The 14510-nt window shown below is 43.1% G+C and overlaps 1 protein-coding gene across 3 annotated transcripts in view; it reads left to right on the forward strand.

The window, feature by feature from the left end:
* The first annotated feature begins 10087 nt into the window (after positions 1-10087).
* The window catches only part of SLC7A10 (solute carrier family 7 member 10), a 40832-nt gene continuing 36409 nt past the window's right edge, over positions 10088-14510 (forward strand). For all 3 annotated transcript variants that reach the window (XM_035543309.2, XM_050713165.1, XM_050713164.1), the window contains exon 1: positions 10088-10214. In XM_035543309.2, the coding sequence (XP_035399202.2) occupies positions 10115-10214 (100 nt within the window). In that variant the 5' untranslated portion in view covers positions 10088-10114. The remainder of the gene's footprint in view (positions 10215-14510) is intronic.

Below are 14510 nucleotides of genomic sequence, written 5' to 3' on the forward strand. Positions count from 1 at the left end.
TTGTCAGTGAAGAGAAGCAGATGTTTTTTGTGAATCAGAGGAGTATGTATACCAAGCCTCACAAGGATGTACGGCATTCAGCCGCGGCCAAGTTAAACAAGGTTCTTTGATTTGTCACTGGCTTCCCCAAAGCCCCAAAGATCTGCTATGAGCTCAGCTTGAATGGCCAACAACTCAGGTAGAAAAACACCAATTTGTCTGAGCTGTCAGCAGCTCCCTGAGCTATTCCTGAAACACTACAGGACTTGACTCTACAATTTGAGACTTTCCAATTGAAAATAGTCCATGTGCCACAGGCTGACTGTGGTTCCAGTTCAACAAAGCACTTAAGCACATGCTTCATTAAGAGCACTTGCACAACTGTCTGCTTTCCTATAGTTCATAGATGATACAAGGTCTAGATTATCACTATTTTCAACACTACAGTCCATGTAGTGCTGGACTTCTGCATCTCGCTGCTTTGAAACTTGATGTCTTTAAAAATGTTGCTCTTTTCAGCAAGATTTCCCAAGAACATGAGGTTGTGCAGTCATTCCATAAGTGTCTGTCCACATCTTCCAAGCTTGAAAGAAGGATGGAGATGTTCCTGAGGTACATAAGCACATACACGGACAGTCAAGAAAGTACATTGGGCAGAGCTCTGAAGGGAGGCAGAAAGAAGCCACCAAAGTTAGGTCAAGCTGCAGGACATGCAGCAACGTTTATTGTGTGAACAGCCAGAACACTACTGGAAGGGTGGTCAGTGGGATTACAAGAGTGAGCTCCAAATGCTGGTCCTCCTCTCTGTTAGAGACATGGCCTTTCACTAGCTTAAAAATTCCCTTTGCATTTCCTTAATCCTGATGTGCAGACAGCAAGTGAATACCAACACCTGGCTTAAACTGAATCTTTCCAAGAGGTTTGATGTGTTCACATGAAGGATGATTGGCCAAATGCACACAACAGAGAAGAGCCCAGCTGTTTTCCAACATAATCTCCTTCTTTATTGGCAAGTTGCTCCAGGAGGAAGAAATGCTGCCTTGGAGAATCTTCTGCCTCTAGTTGCATTTGTGCAGGCTGCTCCCTGTCTGCATTGAGGGCCCTTTGCACTCTGGGTAACCCTACAGAGAAGTGCAGCCAGAAAATCTCACCACACCCACCCACCTCCTGAATTTTGTCAGGCAACACCCAAAGAGTCTAACCCCTTTCTAGGGAAAAGGGCAAGTAGGAGAAAAATCTGATGCTATCATCAAAAATGTTTGGGATGATGCACTGAACAGCAAATCCCCTACTCCTGTGATGATGATATCAAAGCCTAACAAAGAAAAGGCTTCCTGTCCCTCCTCCACTTGAAAAAGTCCACCAGTGATAATACCAAAATATAACACAGCACATAAGACTAAGTCTCAAGGCAGATTGCAATGGGAAGAAAACATATGTTTTAGAGATAGGTAGCCAAAGCTAGAGAGGTACAATTGTCCAAGATTACAGTAAATGCTGGAGTTTGAGCATCACTCACTGTTTCCTAGTCCAGGGCACAGAGCAGATGTAAGCAATGGGCTCACTGGCAATCCTGCCTACACATAGCATCCCTGCTCTCATGAACCTTTTCTCTACACACAAGTTGTTTTGACTGGGAACCATCCAGGGCTGGCAGGTTATAAATGAAGACCAAGTACTGAAATAAAACTACCAAAAGTGCTGCAGTGCTCACGTAGTCCATATTCTTCAAGCAGTGCAAGGAAAGAAAGGTTTGGTGTTGCTCAAGTGCATGAGACAGGTGGCACGAGACTCAAGTCCACAAGACAGTGGACACTATCCACACCTCCCTCTTGCTCTGCCTTGTGTGTGAGCAAAGCTCAAAATAACCCAGTCCTTCTGCTGGAGTGCACCTGTACCCTGCAGCAACAGAAAGGAGGGGTGGATGGATGACCCCATGTACTTGCGAGAGCCTGTCATCTCTGTCTCAGCAATTTCTGGGGCCAGAGTTTGTCATTAGTGGGGAAGCCAAGCCCAGAGTTTAACCTCCTTGCAGCTCTGTTTTCCCTGTTTACCAATGAAAATTATTTAATAAAAATTATTCAAGCAGGTTTACAGCGTAGTTTCTGTGAACTCTTTTAATAGGTAAATACTGGAGGGGATGTGTATGAACTTTAAGCACAATACACTGATTACTGCCGAAACCAAATATACATTTCTGTCTGCAAGACAGCTCTCTATCTTGCATATAATCTATTTTATTTGTAGTAAGTTTGCTGTGCAAACTTTCACCAGTGTGGTAAATGAAGAGCATGATTCATGTTCCAATTTGTTACTCTCCTCAGAATCAATAATATTGTACAGATGTTATGAGTTCCTTACTATCCCATGACACAACAGAGACGCCAGCTTACTAATAAGGGGAAAAGTGGCTTTTTTGTGTGTTTTTGTTTTGTTGGTTTTGTTGTTGTCATTTTGTTTTTCAGATCTTGAAGGCTGTTAGATAACCTGGTGTGCCAAACTGGCTTCCCCATTCTCTAAAGCAGACAACAAAACAAGGCTCTACAATCGACTCTGTCCCGAGGTGCTTGCAGCACACCTGCAGAGCAGTTGATGGGCACACTCAGGCACAGCAATCCCATCTACAGGTAGGGAATACACCTTTGGAGGATGAGATGCTAGTAGTAGCCAGCATCGGAGACCAGATGGCTTCTTAAATCACCTCTCCACTGACACAGGCCATAGGAGCACACCTTGTCTCTTTCAGGGAAAGCCAACAGGCTCGTGTAATGCCTCTCACCCAGAGCATACAGTTCACAGGCCATTTAAAAGCTGTTCCTTTCTGTTTCTCAGCTGCAGGTTAACACCTTCCAGCTGAGACCCAGTAACTGACTGTGTAAGCACTTCTAGTCTGTTCTAGGGCAAAGTCAAACAAGTTGGTTCAAACCACTGCCAGATGGTGATGGCTCAGCTAACTTGTTTGATTTTGTCCTGGAAGAGTCAAAAGCGCTCACAGGTCAGGAAGAGTTGAGAGAGCTCCAGACTCCTGGATTAATGGATCTAAGTGACACTGCAGGCATTAGCCCCTTTCAAGGCAGAACTAAGGCTAGGTTAGGCACCACTGACTTTCCCTTGACACAATCAGTTATCAGGGAGAGTATCAAAAAGGTAAGAGGCAGCAGTCTGCTGCATTGTGTCTCAGTGGGAAGTGTTTGGACTAGCAGCCCTGAGGTTTCCTCTGGCAGTTGACATACGCCCTGCAAGAAGGCAGCTGCCCTGCGTGCAAGCCCACAACACACTGACACACACCCTCACAGACACAGCTCGCACTCTCAGTGGCATACTATATCAAATTGTGCTTTGTAGATATACCCAGAAGGATTATTATCTTTTTTTAAGACTACGTTAACCCAAACCCACGTCAACGACACTTTTACTTCAATAGTTAGTTTAATTTTAATACTCCCACAGTAATTTTAATTTCAAGCTTAGAGGCCAGACTTTGAGAAACGACTACTTAAAATCATCAGCACGGGTACACTTGTGATCACTTTGGCCTTAAAATACTGAGTTACAGGACCAGAGTGCCATCTACCGGGCTTCTCAGAAGATGACAGGCGTGCACAGACTCGAGTCACGGTTTTCGTGTCCGATGAGGATGGAATTTGTGTTAGTGAGCAAAGGGAAGGGTGGACACGAACTAACTACCTTTAGAAAGTAGAGCCTTCAACTCTGCCCAAAGTGTTATGTTCATAAGCAAGATAATAAGAAATAAGAGCCAAGTGATAATTGTAAGTTACATGTGAAACTAGTTTAAAAAAAAAAAACAAAAAGCCCTCTCAGTTTTTATGCACAATGTACTGACAAACAGCAAAGAAATTTCGAGGTAAGTCCCCTAGAATCTATCCAGGGACAAATATTATTTATTTTGAGTGACCAGAGATCAATAATTTTTGGGTGCACCAAGCAGAGAGCAACTGAACTGAAAGAAGAAACATGGAATGTAATTCTGGATAGTCTCAACTGATATGGAGATATCATAGGACAATTATATTCAACTGATGGACTGGTCCAAGAAGAACCAAAGGATCTAGCACACAGATGCAGTATAGGGAGGGACAGGGTAAGTAGCAACATAGAGGGAAAAGAACATGGTGGGACTTTTCCTTCTGAAAAGGAAGCGAAACACGTCATGGTTAACCTCAAACCAAAAACCTGAGTCAACAGCACAACACTTGAAGTGTCACTTGGAAGAAATGCAGGTGACTATACCAACCCAGTTAGCCGTTACAATGCATTAGCTTCAATCCTACGTCCAGTTTAAGCCACCATCTTCAGAAATTGAAGCCAGTCCAGATGAAAGCAGTAAGAACAGGGTTTCTAATTTTTTCTAAGAAAAAAAAAAAAAAGATAAACTAAAGCATGCTGCTACAGAAAATGAGTCAATTTCCCACTGACCACCAAGGAAGAAAAAGTAGAATTATGTTAATTACAAAGAAAAAATAAATTGATGATTGAGAAAAGCTTTTTAGTCATTACAGTCAAAATACTACCGTGCTGTTAGAGATCTTTTTAAAAAAATCAGAAAACAAATGTTTGGTCCGAAATTGATCATCCTCTCAAGTCCCCTACACGACTGCACCCCCATGTACTCCAGCGCATGCCAACTGTATGAGCGCTCAACTGAAAGCAGGTTCTTTCAATAACCCTGGCTCTGGAAACCTAATTCATCAACAACCTACAAACAACTCTTTACATAGTAATCTCCTTACACTCATCTACTTATGAGCCATCATGAAATGTCTTTCAAGCAGTGATATAATTTAACATACAATGGCCCGTTTTAAACAGCTGGAAATTTAGAAATACAAAGTTTTGACACAGATAGCTAGGTGTCCGGCAGTTCGCTCTTGATGAATAATTTACCTAAACGACAACAAACATTCCGGTTACCAGAATCTAAGGGTGAAAGCCTGCTGCTCAAAGTGAGCTTATTTTTCGGTACATTACTGTCTTTTGCAGAGTCTTTGGGGGGAGTTATTAATGCTAGGTAAACCTCCACTGAGTACAGTCACATCCCTCCTATAGGAGCTCAAAACGCAGTGATACGGCCTGAAGAATCTCCTGAACTTTCTAAATCACTGGATTCAAGTTCCCATATCTTGCAGAGGACCATGAAAGAATGAAACCAGTCAGCACAGTCAGCCTTACCAACTAAGCTGTTCCCAACGCCCAAATGATGCAACACCTTGCAGAATTCAGAAGAGAGCTTCACAGAAGACCCATTTCTCAGCTTACTTTTCTGATCATCCCATCCAGACCTCCATTCAGCAAGCCTGGAACACGCTCTTAAGGTTCAACCCACTCAAAAGCCCCTGTTGTAAGCCTGAAGACCATGTACTTGCTAACTCCAGCTCTTGGTGACAATCCTGTCCCTTACTGAAGGGTATGTGACTAGTCTCAGAAACTTCAGACGAGACGGAGACAATCAAATGCTTGATTACATGCAGAGACCTCCCACTGCCTGCATGCCAGAAGACCTTTTTGGCTAACAATGGTTGCTAGATTCCCATGTATAGCTCTGTGTTCTCAGTACCCACACTAACCCCTATGGAGCAGAGAACTCCACTTCTTGGCACACCACATTTGAACTGTTCTGAAGCCCAAGGGCAGGGCAGTGTCTGGCGTGAAGAATCTTCACACTTCTTGGTAAAGAATGCTCCCCACATCCTGGTTACTCAGCCCTCACTTAATCATTTAGGAAGTTACAAAAGTAAAAGGATGTTTCTTTTTTATAAATAAAATTTGTAATGATATGAAATTTGCAACAATCAAGCAAACACGGCAAACCTTACTTTCAAGTTTATTAGCAATTAAGATTCACTTTACAATCCCATTGCTCCCCAAATTGCCTTTTGCTAAACCAGTCAGCCTACTGCTTTGTTTAAAGATGCACTACAAGATACTTTATCCTTCCAGGTAACTATTTCACAGCTACTGTTTATGGTGACCCCATTAAATTGGAAATTGAACAACAATTTTCAGCAACAGTCGCAGTATGTTTCAATTTTGGACAGCTGGATATCTTTTAAGAAAAAAGAAATTTGTTTAGAAGGATACACCAAAAAAAAAAAAAAAGTCGTCAGATTGGGAAGAGTATAATCTCATAGACAATCTGTGCACTTCTTTAACCTAGCTCTCTTCTAATATGCTTCACTTACATTAAAGACTATATTCATTTGAAAACTCAGAGCATCCCTTCTTAGCTGTCATATTAAATTCCCTTATTATTTCTTCCCAAAATACAAACACCAAAATGGCAATGTTTGCCCCTGCTTTTTCTTTTTTTTTCTTTTTTTTCTTTTTTTTTTAAGAGTATAAGTAGCAATGAATGAAGTGACTGGTTCCAACAACTTTAATAATTTCTGTACATTTCAGAACATTGAGAAAAGGAGGACCAAAATAGCAACAAAAGAACGCATGCAAGCTTCATTGCATCCTCTCTGTGCAGTTGCTATGCAGCAATTGCCTTCTTACAAAGAACTTTGGCTTTTTTGCTTACTAACATTTCGTCATTCAAGTAGATACAGTACGTTCAGATCCAAAACAATTTAAAAGAAGTCTTTGCACTGAAAGCTGTCTCAGATAACTACTAATTAAAACATACATGCCCTCTGACTTGCTTATTTTGGAACAATATTAGCCATAGGACAGAATGCACAACTTAAATAAGCAGCCAATACTACCACAAAAAGTGACGAGCAAAATCCTCTCTTCACCCTCATGCAGAAAACACAGTGAAATAGGCAAGCACTCAGCCTAAATAAATAAATAAATAACTCTTTTTTGGTGGCTAATGAGGGCAACCTTTGTCATTGCTGTCTTTTCCAACAGGTTTCTGGCCCACTGCTGTTTTACACTCCTGTGTTTTGCTATGGATATTGGCTTATCGAATGCTCATGTCGTAAACTGCCACCTGCCTTCTCCTTCAGCAACAGCAAAACACTTAAACTTTAAAAAGGGAAGTCATTTCTTATGCAGACACTGGGAAAAGAAACAGTAAATCGAAGTTCTTTATATGGATTTAGGTAAAGAATTTATCCTCTTTCCAAAGAGGGAGGAGAAAATGAAGTAGTATACAAGGATCCAAGGCTACACTCCTAAATTAAATTACCCAGATGGGTTTCCTGGCTGTATCCCCTTGCCTATAACCACTTTCCCATACACCATGTACTCAGCCTCAAATGGCATAGAGAGACTGCGCCGCTATCAGCCTCAATCACTGGCACAGCTGCATCCAACCTTGTTTGCCTACCCTGTTCATTACCCCCACGACCGGGTAATTAGGCTAAGCTTCTTACAAGATTATTGTCTGCAGTAGGAAGTACATTCTGGCAGACATCACAAATAAGCACTTACCAAAAAATCCTGTGCATATTGAGAAAAGGACTATCGTATACCGTTATCTGTGCAGGTCTCTTCAAATGGATGTTCGTAAGATCCTTCCTTGGGTGGGCAGCTGAGGGTTTAGGTCTTTCCCACAGGAGGCTCAGAGAGAGCAGCTGCCCCAGGAGCCCACACTGCCCAGCAGCCAAAGGCTTCCTGGTCCTTCTGGGAAGAGCCCCACACAAAGGCAGGGGAGGGATGCTGCCCTCAAGCCTGGAACTCCCAAAACAGGATCTGGTGCTGAACCTGTAAGGTATAGTCCATGACTTCCTTGCCTTGCTGAGCCACTATCAGATGTGCCCGTTCATCAGTGTTTCTGCTGCAAAGTCTTCCTGGCATGGAGATGAGATTCCACCCTGTGGTTCTCCTGTGCCAACACTGTTCTTTTAGCCTTGTTCAAAATGCACCCAATGTGAAATTGAATGGGAAGAAAGAATGTTCTGAAGCCTCCTCCTCTGCTTTTTTGAGTTTTAATGTTTTGTTGCATGCCTCTCCTAAGGAGACTCTCCCAGTGCTTTTCTGTTAGGTTTTTCCATATTTAATACTAGTAAAATACTTAAAAACATATGAATCAAATCACAGAGATGTGTCTCGTGTCTTTCAACAAGGAGGAACAGTTATGGAACAAGATATTCTTATCAATAAGCAGAGCGTACACGTGTATGATTGTTTAATATTTTTATTTTCCTTGGCGGAGTCCCCTAAATTGGTCAGAATATTAAAGGGCAAGGGTGAGGGGAGTCATAAAAAAATACACAAAGAACTAAAAACTGCAGCTACTGCACAGTAGAGTTGGAGAAGATTATTAGAGTTAATTGAATTCTAGTATTTGTTTTCATCATCTCACAGCCAGCGCACACTGTTTCTTGCAAATCAGCGTAAGAGGGCTGACTGGGATTTTTATCTTCCGCACAAAACCACAAAGATTATGCACATATTTCAGAGCAAACCAACATTTCTACCACAGCAAAAGAAACTGAGTGCAGTGTTATCCTTCTAAGTGGTCATTCACTTAACAGATTTTGTGGTTGATCTGTAAAGGTTAAATGGTCTTAAACTTCATCATCAGGCTCTTAGAACTCAGTAATACAGTTAGTAACAGTTAACAACAGATTCATTCTTTATTTCTTGATTTTTGTACTTTGATGAAGTTCTATCCATTATTCTCTTTAGCTTGAACAAACAATAGACTGTCACAGACAAATTTGCACTGAGTTAATTATAATACCTATATAAGATTAGCACGTAGAGACTTTCAGAGGTACTAGAAATAACTTCAGTTGCTAGCAGTGAAAAGCATAGCTCTGAAATGATCATTTAAACCACTTAGGAGAAATACGTAAAAGATCAGGTTGCTTTTGAGCATCTGAACTTTCATTTGTAGCCTTCACATTTCCCCGTCTTTAAAATGAGAACAGTAGTACTATTTATGTAGTTCAGAAAGCAAATCTTCCTGTAAAATGCTTCCTTACAAAAAGTACATAGTAATTCAATAAAAGAGCATTTTAGAAGTAGTTAGTGAGGCAATTCGTTTAGAAACAACAATTCTATGGAGTGATAGATCAATTTACGAAACAAGTCTCAGCCTCTGAAAAATCAATAACTCTTTCTATAAGAGCGGCAGCATAAAGCAGCCTTATGAAGTAAAATCACTTACGATTATCAGCTTTGTGAGAACAGTCCACTGATTCCCTCAAACGACTCACCAGCTTCCAGGCCATACTTTTCATTCTAAAGTCAAACAAAATCAGACCGATATCAGCACAGAAACTTCCCACCTTTCTTTGCCAATGTCTTACAATCCCAGACCTTCCTCCTCCCATTTACACCAGTGCCCCATGACCAATTTCCATCTCTGTCTTGGCCACTCCACTGGCCCATGCCTACCTTCTTCCTACATCTCCTGGACACCAGATTTTCTTGTGAGGAAATTTTTCTGCCTCTGCACTTCCAGAATAGGTCATCCACAGGGGGATCCTCTCTCAGGTGAGGAGGGCCCATACGATGAATGCAAAAGTGCTCTCAGGGTGGCGTTTACCTTGGCTTATATGCAAGGAGCAGGAATTTCCCTCAGTAAACCCTGGGCTATCACAGCTTGAACAAGAAGAGCTCTCAACCTAGGGTTTAACTTTCTGACTTCATCTGAGAGCACAGAAAACATGAGCCGCTGTCACTCTGTGAAGCAGCTTGTTCAGGGAGTGATGTGAGTTACTAGGGGACGTTATCTCCCCTACATTTACCTCAGCATTAATTGCTGTCTGAGGGCAGGGCAGCCGCAGGTGAGCCCCCAGGACCGAGACGGTATGGACAGCGGCACACACGGAGCCGCTATACGGGGCTTTTTGTGCGCTTTTTCCCCTCAGCCCAGAGACTGGGAGGGCAAATAAAGGCAGAAACACTTCGCACCTCCTGCCACCGCCTCAGTGATGTTACCGATGTCTGCCTGCCCACAGCGCACCGGTGCGGGTCGGGGCGGCTTTTTCCTTTAAATCATCGCACTGTGTGACTGAAGGAAGGCGGCGGGATAGTGGCCTAGCCGGGGGTGCCCCCTACCTCTCGCTGCCTGCCGCTAACGCCTCGCCCCGCACCAGCCCCAGCGCCCTGCCCTCAGCCCCCCTCAGCGTCCCCTCGGCGCCCCCTCAGCGGGGGCGGCGCATGCGCGGCGCGGGGCCGAGCGGGGCAGCGCAGCGCGGCGCGGCGCGGGGCAGCGATGGCGGGCGGGGAGCAGCGCGGGGAGCGGCCCGGCGGCCCGGCGCGGGTGGCGCTGCAGAAGGAGATCGGGCTGGGCAGCGCCTGTGCCATCATCATCGGTAAGGGCGGGGCTGCCTGCTCGGTGAGCCCCCAGAGCCCCGCCGCTGGGTGCCCGGAGCGGCGGGACGGCTCGCCCCCCGGCACCGGTGGCTGCACCCGGCGGGGTCGCCGCTGAGCGGAGCGGGAGGGAAGGGGAGGCTGGCTTAGGGGTCTCGAGGTATAAGGCTGACTTAGGCGGCTCGCAGGTTTTCTGCCCGGTAAAGGTAGCTCGGGGAGGGCTGCACAGCGGGCTCGGGCACGGCGGCAGCCCCGGGTTCCCAGCCAGCCCCTGTCCCCGCGTCTGGGGCAAAACCCTTTTCCCTTCTAGGGTTTAATTATCGAAGCCCGGCGTGTCCCATGGCAAAGGCAGATTGCTTGGAAAACCTTGGAAAAAGCCGCCTTTGGGCAAAACCGCTTCTTGCTCTGCATGGAGTTAATGCTGTCTCTTTTTCGTTAAATATGCTGGCAGGTTTTCTTTATGCCAACAGTGTATAGAGGTGCTGTGGATACAAAAATGTAAGAGGATGGTTTTGCATTGTGAAATAAAGTTAGTTTGACGCAGTGATCCGTAAGCTCTGCACCAACCGTCCCGTTGTAGCTGACTGCTGCAGTTTCAGCCAGCCACAGGTTGGACGTAGGGAATGAAAATCTTTGCTAATTAGTAACAGGAAGGGAAAACATAGGGGGTGTTTGGAAAATACTGTGAATATCAGACTATAAACGTGATTAATAAGCTTGTGATTGCCATCTATACACTAATTCTGCTAGTTTAAAATAAAGCATTATATGACTTGCAATCGGAGGAACAAATCAGATTGATTTCTGAGTGCTCCCTAGCACAATGCTGTGAGCTGAAAGAGAAGGTGCTGAGGTGTGAACCCACTGCACTTGGGAGTGCCCCAGTAACATCAGAGTCTCCCAGTACTTCGTAGCCCATTACAACCCCAGGAAGTTTCACAGTTGCACCCGCAGAAATAAGAAGTGTCTCGAGGTACAGGTGCACCGCTTCATCCAGCTCAAACGTTGCAGGCTTCCAGCTGCTAGAGCCAGCGGCAGCACTCCGACTGCCCTACGCCGTGGGATGCGTCCTGGCTCGGGGAGCAAGGGCTCTGGGGCTGGGCAGGGGCAGACCCAGCCTGTGCTGACTCCCCACAAAGAAACTGTTCCTCTTTCATCGTCCTTCTGTATGCTCAACTGTAGGACAATTTTCTTACTACTTTTACAGCTGAGGTATTTGTCAATATAACGAAAATTGCTACGCCATCTTAGTAGACTCACAAAACAAAATTTTATCCTCTCTTTATAGAGTTTTGAAAAACTTTTCCCTAAGAAATACCAGTCACATAATGGAAAATATTCCCTCAAAAATGGCAGAACAAAGTACATCAAGTTAGGAATATAAATATGCCTGTTCTATAGCCATCTCATGGCCCTTGGCTTCTCCCAGTAGCCTAGCTTTCTCACATCACTGAAGACTTTGTTACTTTAACATCTTTAAGATTTGCGTGCAGACAAGCCTAGTCAAAGAAGAAGGCTGTTTCCAAAGGTGGTTTCACATTAAGGCAAAAAACACCTCTTTGGGGTGTACTTGTATAAATGCAGGTACTAAATATAAAAACTTGTTTTAATGCTAAAAAGAAACTGATACTTAATGACTGTAAAGCTGAGCACTGTGTTTAGTTTAGTAACAAATCTTTCTGGCAATTCATCTCTGCTACAGAATTTTGGAAAGTGCCTGAGACTCGCTGTAGGAGCACCCAAACTGCTTCATCTTAAGTATGGTTACAGACAGTGAAAACAAATCTCTCATGCTATTAATAACCTCCTAACGTACTCAATTACACTGCAAATTAACCTTGCCAATACTCCGATGAAGTGGTGCAGCTTAAAAAGTAGTAACGTGCTTTATTGTCTACTAAGTAACAACTTGTAGATACTATCTAATTGCTTGAAAACCCAGTTACTAATTATTTAGGAGACACACAAATCAATGTCATATTTAATTCAACAGTTATTTTATGCATGTTCTACATAGCTGGTTATACTTTATTTGTAGAGCTCTATGTGTGATTAAGATTATTGCATGCCTTTTCTATGAGCACGGGCACAAGAGCTATACAGAGAAATTCTTATCCAGTGCCTTCAATAAGAGTTATGCCAATGCAGATGAAAACAGGGTAAGAAGCTCCATGACTTGGCTCTGTGTGGTTCCTGCCACATTCCACTGTTCTTTAGAAAAGTACAAGGATTAGAAACAGCAGCCTGATTAAGGTCTGATACCAGCCTGATACTTTTGGTCTGAGTAACAAAATTACCATTCTTACGTTAGAAATGTACATGCAACTGTACCCACAAGTTGCATACATGAGATGTTTAACTGTTTAATAAGAGATGTCTGACTGCTTGTTTTATACAGATTAAATAGTTTTATACATACATATATATATGTATATCAGTTAAACGTCTCAAAGCATTTGTTTATTGAGCTTGTAAAGCTGCATGCAATTCGCCATAGGGTCACACTCACATTTTGGTGAAGTCTGTTGTATAAATCCATATATCCATCTTATATAGTATAAACCAGACTATATAAGACCCATTAGAAGAGCTTCAAATTGAGCCACAATGCAATATGCCAGCTAAAACTAAATACGTCTCCTTATATTCCTGAGCATAGGTGGAATTTAGCTGCATCAGCTGACTTAAGTTGGTTGCTTGAACATGTTTGAAGTACTTACTCTGTTCACACCTAAGCTTGGCATAAGAACCCTTATAAACAGGTTCCCAATTCAAGCCCATCCCACAGTGATAATATCAAAACTGTTATCAGATGGCCCGTGAGCAATACGTTCAGTTATTGCTGCTTCTGGAAATAGCTTTCTGGAATAGGTCTGTCAACATCACCCAAAAACCAACACTCGCTTTGTTCCATAGGTGATATTAGTCAGACACCTTATTGATGGTCTCAGCAGAATATATATGAACTGAAAAGCCTCCTTACTTCGGAAGTGCTTCCTCCTGTCAGGACTGTCATAACATGTAATGGAAAATATTATCTGCATGATGCTAATGCATCAAGGAAACGACCAAATAAATTTCCTTGGTTGCCACTACACCTGCCTGGCACTGTTCTTATTAACTAATGATGACACATGCATCTACAGGAAGTTTACACTTGCATAAATACCACTTCCAAGGACAGCACTCTGAGACACCAAGTTCAGAGCTATAATTGCACTGGATGTGATTTTTCCTCCTTGCCCTTCACAGAAAACTCTATTTACCAGCCTTCCTGTGTGCTTCCTCTCATTTTAACATGCCCTAAGTCTCACAGGCTTTTATACAGACATCTACTACAGGATCCAGCAAGCTGCTAGCTTAACACTAAGGAAGGAGAACACGAAGAGCTAGGAATCATCTTTATACTTATGTTTTTTTAAAAATACAAGAACTTAAATGGTAATGTATAGGTATTAATGCCAGCTACTTGGTCATATTTCATGTGCCATTGTTGCTTGAGGAAACTGCTTGTTGGTCATTGAATCAACCAGCACTGGTCAGATCCACTTCTTTATCAAGTAGTGTACGGAATAATTAGGAGATCATTCCTAGACAGGCCAGGTGGACTCTCCTGGAGTAGTACCCAAGTCACAGGACCGTAGCAGAAAGAAACGTTATGAGAGAAAGATGACAAACACCCACATCTCTAGGTGATTTCTTTCTACTTCTGTGATCCTACCTGGGATTACAGAAAACAACGGTGCTGCAGCAAGGAGCTTCTCCCTCTCTGAGTCTGTGTGTGAGTGGTGCACTTTCATAGCTAGCTGAAGTTTCAGGACACGCTTTTGTTTGCTGGCTTGTGAGAGCAATACAGATTACCTCAGTGGTTCTGTCTCTCTCGCTCTCTCTCTCTCACACACACACACAAAGATGTTTCTAAAAAGAAAGAGTCTTCCTTATCTCTGTTACACTTGTTGCTAACTAATATTTTGAGCATTCAGTTCCACATGGTGCTTGCTGGCATAGCAGATGAAGTATTTAAACCTACATGACTAATTTTTTTTCAGGACAATAGGACAGACCTAGACTGCAGAGAAATGCAATTCAATATCTTGTCCTCTTATAAATGCAAATTATGGTTAAATAAAGGCAGGAGTCAACTTTTGTTCAAGATAAATGGTACGTCTTCCCTGGTAACAAGAAACCACAAAGGTACTTTTGAAGCACTTGCGAAGGTATTTTTCCATGCAGTCCAGAGTCCTAGGCTGAGCTTCGTAACTATTGAAAATTCAATGTCCAGGTTCCATATGTAAAGA

The sequence above is a fragment of the Cygnus atratus genome, chromosome 12 (genome assembly GCF_013377495.2).
Source record: "Cygnus atratus isolate AKBS03 ecotype Queensland, Australia chromosome 12, CAtr_DNAZoo_HiC_assembly, whole genome shotgun sequence".
Taxonomy (NCBI): domain Eukaryota; kingdom Metazoa; phylum Chordata; class Aves; order Anseriformes; family Anatidae; genus Cygnus; species Cygnus atratus.